The sequence below is a fragment of the Rattus norvegicus genome, chromosome 5 (assembly GCF_036323735.1).
Source record: "Rattus norvegicus strain BN/NHsdMcwi chromosome 5, GRCr8, whole genome shotgun sequence".
NCBI classification, from domain to species: domain Eukaryota; kingdom Metazoa; phylum Chordata; class Mammalia; order Rodentia; family Muridae; genus Rattus; species Rattus norvegicus.
Window position 1 is genome coordinate 161,638,844 of NC_086023.1, and position 13,966 is coordinate 161,652,809.

A 13,966-nucleotide genomic window follows, 5' to 3' on the forward strand; every position below is an offset into this window, starting at 1 on the left:
CCTTTTCTACCCCATCAGCAAGGATTACTAATATCAGAGGATGAATAACTTGGAAGGACTGATTTCTTGTTCATAGTAGGAATAAATCCAGGGCCTCTAGGGTGTTTTCCCAAACTTTACAAAGACCCTGCACCATAATCCTCTGAGTAATTTAAAAGGTGGCATATTAATGACTATTTTGAACTTTGTTAGCCACTGGATTAGAAGACTCTTGCAGTGACAATCAGTCCCAAGAGGAAGGGAAAAACCCATATCAGATCATGAAAGGTAGAAGGTACTCTAGCATCAAACATTCAACAAAGGAAGTGACTGTGGATTGAGGCACTGAATTTTTCATTTTACATTTTCAAAAGTGTGCTAGAAAGATGGCTCAGTTTATAAAGCATAATGTGAGGATTGAAGCTCAGAGCACTTAAAATCTGGGCAGGTATGGTGGCAGGAAAGCAGGTAGGAAGGAAGACACAGAGGATCCCCAGGTCATGCAGGCTAGAGCTGATGAGCTCCAGATTCAGAGAAAGGCCATGCACTGGTAAATAAAGTAGAAAGCAACTGAGGAATATACCTGATGTCAACTTATACACATACATGTCAACACACATATAAAAGAGTATGCATATGCTGCATGCACACTGTGTGTGTGCACTCACACAGATATGCAAAAATGTGCTCATAGAAAAGTTGCTTAACATCTCTCAAAATTAGCTTTTCCAGTTTAGGGTGACATGTTTAGATTAGCATGACTTAGACTTCAAAATATGTGAATGTGGGACATAAAGTGGGGTGAGTTCAAGGAACAATTGTGAAACTAATTTCTGTTATTAAGCAAATAAGGCTAGTAAGGTCAGAGGAAAGGTGAGGATGGGATAGATGGGTTGTTCTAGATATTGTACAATGCCCTTCCTCATTGTGGCTCAACAGCTTTCTAATCGCTGATTTCACACCTGAGAGGAGAGTCACAGAATACCTTATGTGACTTCTGTGAATTTCCTCCAGTTCCAAGGGACTTGACTGTCACTTGGCATCAATTTCCGGACAACCCCTTCCCAATACTGTTCATCTCCTAATCAGATTGGTGACTCCCTGGGTGGTATGATGACAGACTATTGTGCCCTGGGGACATTGTACCAGGGCTCCACTGTTGCTGGCATGAGAGGAGCCTCTCTGAACTGTGGTTTGTTGCAATCAGTTCACATGGAGGATTCTTTCACTATGTAGATAGGTTTGACGAGGGGTAAGGTTAGGCCATGGTGCTTCTTTGAAGGATATAAGTCAGCTGGATTTGTGTGTGTGTGACATTCCGTGAATTCTCCCCATGGTACAGGTGTTCCTCAGCTCCCTCTGAATGAATATGAATTCCATGCTTTACTTGGTGGGATTTCTCCTCGCTACCATGTGTCTCCTGGTCCTGGGAGTCAATGTGTGGGTTCTCATAGACGACCTCCGTACTATTGATGTGCCTCCTTCTGTTCTACACCCTGTGAAGTTACGGATTCTACACTATGGCTTTCATCTGACAACCACATGGGTAAATTTTGTTTCTTAAAATCATGTCATGCCAGGGTAGACTGAACTTCAGCCTGAGGAAAGCATTTTGCAAAGATCTACATAGTACAATGGCCAATGTGTGCTGGTCAGTAGTGATATGTCAGGCAAAGTACTGAGGACTCCCTATGAACAATGTAAGCTTTGTGTACCCTCTCACCTCCTTCATTTCACACAAGAAGAAGCTGCAGGGAAAAAATGGGAAGTTGGTTGCTAGTGAGAAACAGTCTGAGTCCCTTACAAATGCCAGAAATTGGTTGGGGAAAGGTGACTTTGGCTGGGTCGAGTAAGTCCTTACCTGGTTGGTTAAAATACTTCTGATTCCTCATCAGTAAAATAAGAAGCTTCAGTTAGGAAAATGTGAACCCAGTCTTCTGAGGTGTGTCATAGTATTTGGTCGTTCATCAGTTTGGAATGGTTAGGGATATCCTTTGTGAGCTAGAGTCCTGTGATTTTAGTATCTCCCAGGCAAGAGTTACTGCCAGTGGAAAAAAATTTTATAGAGTTGGAAAGGACAAAAGAAAAATCTTATCCTGTCTTAAATTTAATTGTAGATTACAAGAAACTAAACAAAAGAAAAATTAACTTGAAATTAACTTAATATATTAATAGCTTTATATGTCCTGGGGTGGGAAGTACGAGCTTTCTAATATGCAAACTATTAAGAAGTGATTAACCTAAGTGCTTAGAAGATCTTTAAACCAAACTAGAGAGGTGGCTTAGTGTTTATTCCTCTTCAAGACCTGAGTTCAGTTCCAAGCACCCACATCACCATATTTAACTTCAAGATCTGATGCTTTCTTCTGGCCTTCAAGGGGACCAGGTACACACCTGGTACAATAATCGCTGTAGGTAAATCCTCATTCACATAAAATAAAAATAAATGCATTTTAATTTAAAAAAGACAGAAAAGGCAGAGGAGTTTAGGACTTGAATGTGGCAAAAACAAATCAATAGTTTATGGGAGGCATTCTAGAAGGGTTTGTTGAGTTATCTAGCCTTCTCTCAGCACAGACTGATGGAAATCTAGGTCAATCTGTTCTTCCCTTCTTGTTATAGGAATATGTTGAGATACCTTCCCAGAGAATATGACTCAGAAACTCTGCTACCCTAAGAATATCTCAGAAAAAATAACAAATGCTGTCTTTCCAGTAGAGGTCATGGAGGCTTTGTGTAGGGACCATCCAAGATCCAGAACATCTTCTAAAGTCATCAGTGCTTCTCATACTGAGAGAGGAGAGCACATAACAATACAATATGAATCAAATATGGCAAATGAGGTCCACTGTTATGCCTTGCTTTGTCCATGCCTACGGTGTCAGTGAATGTATTAATAAGTGACAGATAATTCATTAATCCAGTCACAGTCTCAGCCCTACAGTGGTCAAAGAGCTAAGCTGCTCATTATGAAGAGACATACATAGCTCTCAGATTCCAGTCTTGCTTCTTGTCCCTTTGGGAATTACAGTAGTCATGACCTCGTGTTTATTAATGCCATCCTCCCCATCAACCACCTTCTCCACATTTGGAGAGTATCATGCTGTCAATGCTCAAGAAACAAAGGAAAGGCTGCCAGCTTTTGAGTAGTTTATTTGTGGTTATTTCTAAACATACTCCTTTATTCCATTCAGATGAGCCTGAAACAGATGGTAGTGGATCCCTATTTTGTGGTTGAGAGAACTGCAAGGAACGGTATAACCAATTTCCCTGAAGTACAAAGTTTGGGGAAGCAGTGAGAGCTGGAAGTAGATATTATATCTGCAAAGTCAGTGCAGGGGGGCTCAAGTCCATGGAATGTTCTTTACCAAGCCTCAACTTTGCTGTGGACTTTAAAGAGGAGACTACCCAGAGTCATGTGGGCCTAGGACCAGAAAGAATGGCTTTCCTCACATTCTTTAAAGGAAGGAGTAAAGGATAAACAAAGCCTCCACTGTTCTGTGGAAATGGGAAATGAGCTAAGACAGACATATAACCAAGCTTTTGGCTCATACGTCTTTTCTACAGAGACTGCCAGAAATTGACTCTTGTTTCCTTACTGTTCAAATCTCCCATGCTCTAAATCTTCACAAGCCACTTTGGATATTCATAAATCTTGGGAGAAACCAGTTACACCACATTCAAATGGAAGCTTTGTGCAGATCCCACAGTTGAGAAGGGCAGCTGTATGGGCAGCATGTAAAGAGTAGAAAGGACAGAGGCATCTTGAAACTCTCCAACTGTTCTCTCTTTTCTACAGGGGAATATATTTGAAAAGATGAAAATTTGCTCCATGTCCCAATTTGTCTGCTTTGTACAAGACAGCCTTGCACCAAAGGAGAACCTTGGTATGTTTGTGAAGGACCTGCATTTTGGCACAATCCCTGTAAGGATCTTTCATCCCAAGGCAGCCTCCTCCAAACCCCGGAGAGGCATCATCTTCTGCCATGGAGGAGGAGCATTGATTGGCAGCTTGGGTAAGAAACATCCCTGTTGTACAGAAGTAGAGGGACCTCACAACCTCCACAACTCAACCCACTTTCTGTGATAGTATCTTGGGAGGGAGTCAAAGCAAGCAATCATTGGAGCTCCTTTTAGGGGGAGTCGGTTAAGACTGAAGGCCATGTCAGCCAATAGAGTTGTTGTTTTCATAACAATGCTTTCTTCAATGTGATATCTCTATTGATGTAGGGACAGGGATGGGCTAGTAGGGCTTCCAATGATTAGGTGTAATGCCAGACTCCTATTCCCTTTTGTTCCACAATGGTCCCAAACTAATTCATTGCTCTCAGTTCCAGATCTATCATCACTTGCTCAACCCCTTCAGCCCTGCATCTAATAGTGGTCCCGCTGCTCTATTGTCAATAGCTGGTCTTCTCTCCACACTAAAGAGATCTTTAGAAATACAGTTCAGGGCTAATTATTTGGTATTGGATATCCAAATAGTGTTTCTTCCTTGGGAAAGACTATTTGTTCCACTCTTGGCATTCTTTAGTTGCCTACAATCCTTTGTGTAGGGTTGAAGCCTTGTGAGCTTTCCTCAGTCTGGGTTAGAATGTCTTCTGTTTGCCATCTAACACCACATAGTCAGTTCTGAAAACATACATACAAGTAGCATTATACAGGCTATTTATATTTATGTATGTAGGAATGTATATACATATACGTATGTAACAGCAATTTTAATGAAGAGACCATACACTTTAAAGAGAAAGAATGAGTATATGGGAGAGCATGTAGAAGAAAGGGAACATTTTATATAAAGATTCTCCCTGCCACCCTGAAGTCAGACGTTAGACCAATGGATCCATTCCTGGTATCTTCCTTGTGACAAGAACTTTTCAAAGAGCTTCCTTTGTCACTGTTGATTTTTATACCCAATGTGTTTCTTTGCCTAGGCTTTGTGTGCTCCCACATAGAATGGAAATATCAAGAGTGCAGGGGATACCAATTATGGTGGTACAGGCCTTTAATCCCAGCACTCTGGAGGCAGAGGCAGGTGTATCACTATAAGTTTGAGGCCAGACTGGTCTACAAAGGCAATGCTACACAGAAAAATGTTACACAGAAAAATGCTATCAGAAAATCAATATCCATACAAGGAAACAAACACTGGATAGGAAAAGAGAATGCAGGAGAAACCTGTGTGCTGTATCTATCTGTGGATTCCCAGAGTCCAGAGAACAAGATTCAGTCTCTGCCCTCATTGGCCTGCCAGTCAAAGTAGGAGACTGGACCTTACAGAACACAAATGGGAGGGATCATGGTTTCAGACTGGAAAATGTGGGCATAGAGTAGGGACTGACTCAGAGTCATAGCACACCAGTGTTTCTAATCAGGCAGTCTCTCTAAGAAAGTAAGATTTGAGGACTAAAGAATGGGAGGAGTCAATGCTGCATAGCTGAAGATCTGGGTGAGGTTAGTAAGGCCTGAACTGTAAAACAAGAGACTCCAGAAAGTCAGCCTCTAAGATAAAAAAATTATACCTGAGATGGGTCACAGGTTAGGGGTGCTCACTTCTCTTGAAGAGGATCTTAGTTTAGTTCCCAATGAGTACATCTAGAACCTCACAAATGCTTGTAACTTCATCTCCAGGAAACCTGACATCAATTTCTGACCTCCACACTCCTCAGGTCCATACACCCTCCACATACACATATACACATAATTGAAAAAGTAACTCTTTTTAAAAGACTAGGGAGAAAATTCCACAAAAGCAAAGAATTCATATGAAAACAGGAACTGATGGGGCTGAGTGCCTTGTACAAACACAATGTAGGAGCTTATTCTAAATATCTTTAGTTTTCATATAATTATACTGGATCGTCTAAGGTCATTATTATACAACTATATAATATACTTTGAGTATACTTCCTCTGTATACCACTTCATTCTGTCTTCTCACCACCTTATTAGTTTCATTTGCCCCTTAAATAATTATATATATATATGAATATATATAAAATATTTTATAAGTCTGTATAAAACCTGGCACCCACAAATGGGAGGAAATGGATAACATCTGTCTGAGACTGACTTAATGGAGGTAGATGTCTGACTTTGACCTGGCATGGTTGCCTGGGTGTCCTCAGGAAAGGCAAGACTAGGAACAGTCCATGGTCACCATATCAGCTGCTTTCCTGGTACTATGTGGGGATTTCTGGGCCATTCTGAAACAATACTCTAAGCCTGGTCTTCTTTTGCAGACAGTTACCACAACCTGTGTGCCTTCCTGGCTCGAGAGACAGATTCAGTGTTGATGTCAGTGGGGTAAGTAGTGTCAGATGGTGGGTGTCTTATCCACAAAGCAGGGGGAATCTACAAGTAGTAGCAGTCCTAGATGTCTTTGTTCCTAGAGGAAACTCTCACATTTGGACATAGCATCATGCAAATGAACAAAGGGCCTCATTATTGGGGGATTGAGTGGGCTATCCATAGTGAAAATTAGTTACCCTCATTCACTTTTTAAAAATGCTATTGCAAATACTAACAAAATAATCCAAGAAAGGAAGAAGTTACTTTGACTCCAAGTCCCAGAAACTTCATTCAGTCTATGGTCAACTTGCTCCATTGCTATTCTATAGGGCAGAATATTCTCAAAATAAGGGGGTATAATACATCAGGTGTGCTCGCCTTGTTATAGCCAGGAAGCAAGAAGAAAAGGGACCAGGGACAAGGTGCCATTCAAAGATGCACCCTGAGAGGTCTATATCTTACAATGAGTTCCACATTCCAATAATGCTATTAACTTATAAATCAATGAATGAATTATCCCATGAGTAATGTCAGACTTCTACAGTCCACTTATATCTCAATGATTTGGTCCATATCCAGGGAACAAATTGCTAATGTAGACTTTTTGAGGGAGAATTTATATCTATACAACATCCCATCTCTGAACTTTCAACACTAATGGTCAACTCAAAATGCAAAATGCATCTAGTGCAAGAGTCCCCAAGTTTAATAGTACTAGTCTTGTAGTTCCAACATTCAGTTCCAAAGTCTTCTGCAATTTTGGCCAATTCTGCAAGCTGTGAATTGCCACACAATGAAAACAGCAAATTCCACTCATCCAATATAAAATGGCACAGGGCAAACAGAAAAAAAATGGTGTCATAGAAGGAAAAGCAAGGTCCAAGAAAGATGAAAACACACTAGGGCAAATTGAGTCTCATTGTTCCTTTATGATGGACTGGTTTAATTTTCAAAGGATCTGGGCTGGTTAAAGTCTACTTGGCCTCCCTCTTAGCCTTCATCTGCTCTTTTTTTTAAAAAAAAGATTTATTTATTTATTTTATGTATGCACACACTGTTATGTATGTTGCTGTCTTCAGACACACCAGAAGAGGGCATCAGATTCCATTACAGATGGTTGTGAGTCACCATGTGGTTGCGGGGAATTGAACTCAGGACCTCTGGAAGAGCAGCCAGTGCTCTTATCCTCTGAGCCATCTCTCCAGCCCCTTTTCTGCTCTTTGTCTGTTCTGTTCTTCATCACATTGTTCGAATTCTTACCATTTTCTGTTTCCTCAGGTCTCTATTGGAGCATAGCCTTCATTTCACAGGTTTACATATTCTTTCTCATGGGCAATGGTGCATGATCCCAACTGTCTTATACTTTACTTGGTCTCTCAGACTTACCTTTGGACCTGGGTGGAAGATTCCAGAACTAAGTGACTCTATTTCACATGCTTGCATGTTCAGCATCATGTGGATGATGCCTAGCTTGCCATTAGCTGTAACACTAGCTCAGCTTCCTTAGAACATGTCCATGTTGGACTTTGAGTCTGGGCAACTAGCTTTGGGAAATGAACCTTGAGAAGGCAATTTTCTAGGTAGACCATTGCAGGCAGAGCACCCAGGCAGTGCTATATTGTCAAGCAGAATTCTTTCTACCGAGTTTACAGTTTTATCCTGAAGTCTGTCATGGGTGATGTCTGTCCAATAGGATTCTTTCCCTCTCCTCCAGCACAAAACATCATTCGTTCATTCATTCATTCATTCATTCATTCATTTAAAGATGTGTGTGTGTGTGTGTGTGTGTGTTTCTGTGATAACGTGCATACATCTAGTTGTGGGTGTGAAAGGGCCAGAAGAGGCCATCAGACCCCTTGGGACTATAGGCAGTTGCAAGACATCCACTATTGGTCTGGGATCCAGACTCAGGTCCTCATGACCAAGCAGCATCTTATGACCATCTTACTCACTAAACTAGCTCTCTAGCCATTTGATTTATTTTTAAAGTTGTTAAATCATTTAACAACTGCATCTTCTGTACCTAAAACTTTTCTGGTAAACTATAGATTTTTCTTTCTGTTCTATTTTTTGCTTAATTATCACCAGCTAAGTGGACTGGCAAAATGGCCCAGTGAGTAAAAGTGCTTCCTTACAAACAAGTTCCTGTTCTCATAACTATTACAAAGTGAAATCAAATTATAAACCCACCAGTAATTGAACCATTAAAATGCTGGAAGCATTATGGTATGGCAATCACTCAATGACTAGATCAATCACCTGGGCACTAAGATTTGAACAAGGAAGTCTTTTAAGGGATTATCAAAACCATGTGATATTAGAAAACATTGCATAACCATTTAGAACCCTGGGAGTATGCCAAGATAAGGAGATCTTAGTCGGATAAAATTAAGCAAAATATGTTCAAACATTAGCATTTAATAATTTCTATGTGAAGTAAAATTAATTAAAATCAATAGAATTTCTTTTAAGGCTGGAGGGATGTCTCAGTGGTTAAGAGCACGTACCACTCTTGTAGAGACCCTAGTTCAGTTCCTAGTACTCTCAATTATCTGTATTTCAGATCTGGGAGATCTAGGAGATCTGAAATACAATGCCCTTATCTGTTCCCATAAGGCACTGCAGTCTCATGTGTACATGTGCACATACACTTACACACTGTTTAAAATTAAAAAAGTAAAGGTCTTCCAAGTAAATAGACTCAATGACAAATGTAGATAGAAAAGACTAATGTGAAACACCCACTGCCCTTCTTACTGAGGAGGCCTGGAGGATTATGAGAGAACAGTAAATGGTGGCTGGAAATCACAGTGAAGGCTCTAGACATTGTTGGATGGTGATTCTGCAGGTACTCATTGCATTGCTAAATAACTACTGCCCTAGTTTGCTTTCTGTCTTTGTGATAAAGCATTCTGACCAAAGGCAACTTAGGGAGGAAAGGGTTTATTTGACTTTCACTTTCAGGTCACAAACAGGGCAGGAATTCTAGCAAAAAATTTGACTCATGGCCTTAGAGAAATACTGTTTCCTGGATTGCTCACAGTCACATACTTAGCTATCTTTTTCATACAGTCCAGGACCCAAAGCTCTCATCTGTCAAGGGCCTTCAGTAGACAGGGCCTGATAGAGATGCCTGGGATTTGTTGGACATGAGGAGAGCTTTCTCTCTTCTTCCCTCCCCTTTCTTCTTCCCTCCTTCTTCCCCTTACTTCCTTTCTTATCTCCTTCCCTGTCCTCTCTTATCCTTTCCTCCTCTCTCTTTTACTTCACTCCCTTCCCTCTCAACCCTTAGCATCTATCCCCTCTCCTCTCATTTCCCCTCAATAGATTAAAGCAACCATACCTTGATTTCACCGTTCTTTCTTCTATCTCTACTTACAGGAGCAGTGGGACCAGCCAAACTTTCTGTTGCCTCTTTTCTCTCATTACAGTGTGTTTTCTATCTTCCTGCCTTTGGTTGTGAACATATCCTTTAACGATCCTGTTCTATTCCAATGTCAACAGTTTCCAACTTGCATGGTATGCCAACAATGTCTGATCAAAACATGGGTTTAAGTAGAGAATTTCAGCAACTCTGACTTTTGGCAACTTCTTCAAATTCATGCAGGGGAAAATAGCGATGACCGTCTTCAATTGTTAGTGTCATGAAATTGAAGATTAAATCAAGTAGACTATTAGCCTCCAGTAATTCCTGCCCACACACTGATGTGCTGTCCTCTGTCTTCCTTCTGCAGGTACCGAAAACTTCCTTATTACCACCATCCTTCTCTTTACTATGATTGCCTGAATGCTTCCATTCACTTCCTGAACTCTCTGAAAGTCTATGGGGTAGACCCCTCCCGGGTCGTGATCTGTGGGGACAGCATTGGAGGTGCGGTTGCAGCTATTGTCACTCAGACCTTATCGAGTAGAACAGATATCCCCAAGATCCGGGCTCAGGTCCTGATTTATCCAGTTCTCCAGGCATTTTATTTCCAGTCTCCATCACATCTGACGAACATAAATATCCCTTTCCTCACCCAAGAGTTTTTTATTACCTGTGTTTGTAAATATTTGGCCATTGATCTCTCCTGGAAGGATACCATGTTGACAGGTGCCTCTATTTCCCCAAGTGCCTGGAAGAAGTATGAGAAATGGCTAAGCCCTGAAAACATCCCTAAAAGGTTCAAGACTGAATACCGGCCACCGGAATCACCTACACCTTTTAATGATGCTGCTTATCTAGAAACCAAACATGCAATGAATGTAGACATTTCTCCCCTCCTGGCAGATGACAAAATCATTACTCAGCTTCCTGAGGCATTCATTGTGAGCCTTCATTGGGACATTGTCCGTGATGATGTCTTGCTCTATAAAAAGCGCCTGGAAGACCATGGGGTCCCTGTGACCTGGCACCATGTGGTGGATGGTTTTCATGGATGCATGTTGCTGTTTGATAAGAAGTTTTTCTCATTCCCCTGTTCCGTGAACATAATGCATGCTGTAGTCAGTTATATAAAGGGCTTATGAATGACTGCTGCTCAGTGGTAAAGTAACGTTTTAGAATGTACAAGGCCCCACTTTAATCCACAGCAGGAAAGAAAACGAAAACTTAAAATAAAGAAATAAAATATAGGAAATATGAAAGTATTCCTGGTGCCTTGAATGAGAATGGCCTGATGTTAGGGGAGAGTCTTATTTTTTAACCCTTTCTTTTGTTCTTTTAATATATAAAATAGTGAATTTTGTTACATTTTATACACAACTATTGCAAACTTTGCTCTTCTTTGATGTATATATCATCTTATTTAACATCCCCGTGTGCTCTAAATTTACCCTTAGATTCCCTCTTATTTTCAAGTCACAAGCACACACACACACACACACACACACACACACACACACATACACACACACACGAACATGGTGTGTGTGTGTGTGTGTGTGTGTGTGTGTGTGTGTGTGTGTGTGTGTGTGTGTTGAGATGGAGACTCATATTTGCTTTGTAGTACAGGCTGGCCTCAAACTTGCAGAGTTCTGTTTGTGCCTTCAGGTGTGTGTTGCCATGCCCAGTATATCATTAATTCTCTAATGGTTCTTACTAAGGTAGGATAGAATCTTAATGAAGTTTTGATTTGTCCTTTCTTAATAACCAAAAATGTTGATTTGTTTTTTTTTATTAACTTGAGTATTTCTTTTTTTTTTAAATTTTTTTTTATTTATTTATTTTTTTTATTAACTTGAGTATTTCTTATATACATTTCAAGTGTTATTCCCTTTCCCGGTTTCCGGGCAAGTATCCCCCTCCCCCCTCCCCTTCCTTATGGGTGTTCCCCTCCCAACCCTCCCCCCATTGCCGCCCTCCCCCCATAGACTAGTTCACTGGGGTTTCAGTCTTAGCAGGACCCAGGGCTTCCCCTTCCACTGGTGCTCTTACTAGGATATTCATTGCTACCTATGGGGTCAGAGTCCAGGGTCAGTCCATGTATAGTCTTTAGGTAGTGGCTTAGTCCCTGGAAGCTCTGGTTGCTTGGCATTGTTGTACTTTTGGGGTCATGAGCCCCTTCAAGCTCTTTCAGTTCTTTCTCTGATTCCTTCAATAGGGGACCTATTCTCAGTTCAGTGGTTTGCTGCTGGCATTCGCCTCTGTATTTGCTGTATTCTGGCTGTGTCTCTCAGGAGCGATCTACATCCGGCTCCTGTTGGCCTGCACTTCTTTGCTTCATCCATCTTGTCTAATTGGCTGGCTGTATATGCATGGGCCACATGTGGGGCAGGCTCTGAATGGGTGTTCCTTCAGTCTCTGTTTTAATCTTTGCCTCTCCCTTCCCTGCCAAGGGTATTCTTTTTCCTCATTTAAAGAAGGAGTGAAGCATTCACATTTTGATCATCCGTCTTGAGTTTCGTTTGTTCTAGGGATCTAGGGTAATTCAAGCATTTGGGCTAATAGCCACTTATCAATGAGTGCATACCATGTATGTCTTTCTGTGATTGGGTTAGCTCACTCAGGATGATATTTTCCAGTTCCAACCATTTGCCTACGAATTTCATAAACTCGTTGTTTTTGATAGCTGAGTAATATTCCATTGTGTAGATGTACCACATTTTCTGTATCCATTCCTCTGTTGAAGGGCATCTGGGTTCTTTCCAGCTTCTGGCTATTATAAATAAGGCTGCGATGAACATAGTGGAGCACGTGTCTCTTTTATATGTTGAGGCATCTTTTGGGTATATGCCCAAGAGAGGTATAGCTGGATCCTCAGGCAGTTCAATGTCCAATTTTCTGAGGAACCTCCAGACTGATTTCCAGAATGGTTTTACCAGTCTGCAATCCCACCAACAATGGAGGAGTGTTCCTCTTTCTCCACATCCTCGCCAGCATCTGCTGTCACCTGAGTTTTTGATCTTAGCCATTCTCACTGGTGTGAGGTGAAATCTCAGGGTTCTTTTGATTTGCATTTCCCTTATGACTAAAGATTTTGAACATTTCTTTAGGAGTTTCTCAGCCATTCGGCATTCCTCAGCTGTGAATTCTTTGTTTAGCTCTGAACCCCATTTTTTAATAGGGTTATTTGTTTCCCTGCGGTCTAACTTCTTGAGTTCTTTGTATATTTTGGATATAAGGCCTCTATCTGTTGTAGGATTGGTAAAGATCTTTTCCCAATCTGTTGGTTGCCGTTTTGTCCTAAACACAGTGTCCTTTGCCTTACAGAAGCTTTGTAGTTTTATGAGATCCCATTTGTCGATTCTTGATCTTAGAGCATAAGCCATTGGTGTTTTGTTCAGGAAATTTTTTCCAGTGCCCATGTGTTCCAGATGCTTCCCTAGTTTTTCTTCTATTAGTTTGAGTGTGTCTGGTTTGATGTGGAGGTCCTTGATACACTTGGACTTAAGCTTTGTACAGGGTGATAAGCATGGATCGATCTGCATTCTTCTACATGTTGCCCTCCAGTTGAACCAGCACCATTTGCTGAAAATGCTATCTTTTTTCCATTGGATGGTTTTGGCTCCTTTGTCAAAAATCAAGTGCCCATAGGTGTGTGGGTTCATTTCTGGGTCTTCAATTCTATTCCATTGGTCTATCTGTCTGTCTCTGTACCAATACCATGCAGTTTTTATCACTATTGCTCTGTAATACTGCTTGAGTTCAGGGATAGTGATTCCCCCTGAAGTCCTTTTATTGTTGAGGATAGCTTTAGCTATCCTGGGTTTTTTGTTATTCCAGATGAATTTGCAAATTGTTCTGTCTAACTCTTTGAAGAACTGGATTGGTATTTTGATGGGGATTGCACTGAATCTGTAGATTGCTTTTGGTAAAATGGCCATTTTTACTATATTAATTCTGCCAATCCATGAGCATGGGAGATCTTTCCATCTTCTGAGGTCTTCTTCAATTTCTTTCCTCAGTGTCTTGAAGTTCTTATTGTACAGATCTTTTACTTGCTTGGTTAAAGTCACACCGAGGTACTTTATATTATTTGGGTCTATTATGAAGGGTGTCGTTTCCCTAATTTCTTTCTCGGCTTGTTTCTCTTTTGTATAGAGGAAGGCAACTGATTTATTTGAGTTAATTTTATACCCAGCCACTTTGCTGAAGTTGTTTATCAGCTTTAGTAGTTCTCTGGTGGAACTTTTGGGATCACTTAAATATACTATCATGTCATCTGCAAATAGTGATATTTTGACCTCTTCTTTTCCGATCTGTATCCCTTTG

At 40.8% G+C, this 13,966-nt stretch overlaps 2 protein-coding genes across 2 annotated transcripts in view; both read left to right on the plus strand.

Annotated features, from left to right (window-relative positions):
* LOC103692519 (60S ribosomal protein L9 pseudogene) overlaps positions 1-13,966 on the plus strand; it is a 1,198,372-nt gene that overhangs the window by 24,098 nt on the left and 1,160,308 nt on the right. The window lies entirely within an intron of this gene.
* Positions 1,290-10,901, plus strand: Aadacl4fm1 (AADACL4 family member 1). The gene is made up of 4 exons (NM_001134522.1): positions 1,290-1,525; positions 3,779-3,995; positions 6,225-6,288; positions 10,008-10,901. Exons 1-4 carry the CDS (start codon positions 1,343-1,345, stop codon positions 10,780-10,782), a joined length of 1,239 nt encoding a protein of 412 aa, NP_001127994.1. The 5' UTR covers positions 1,290-1,342; the 3' UTR covers positions 10,783-10,901.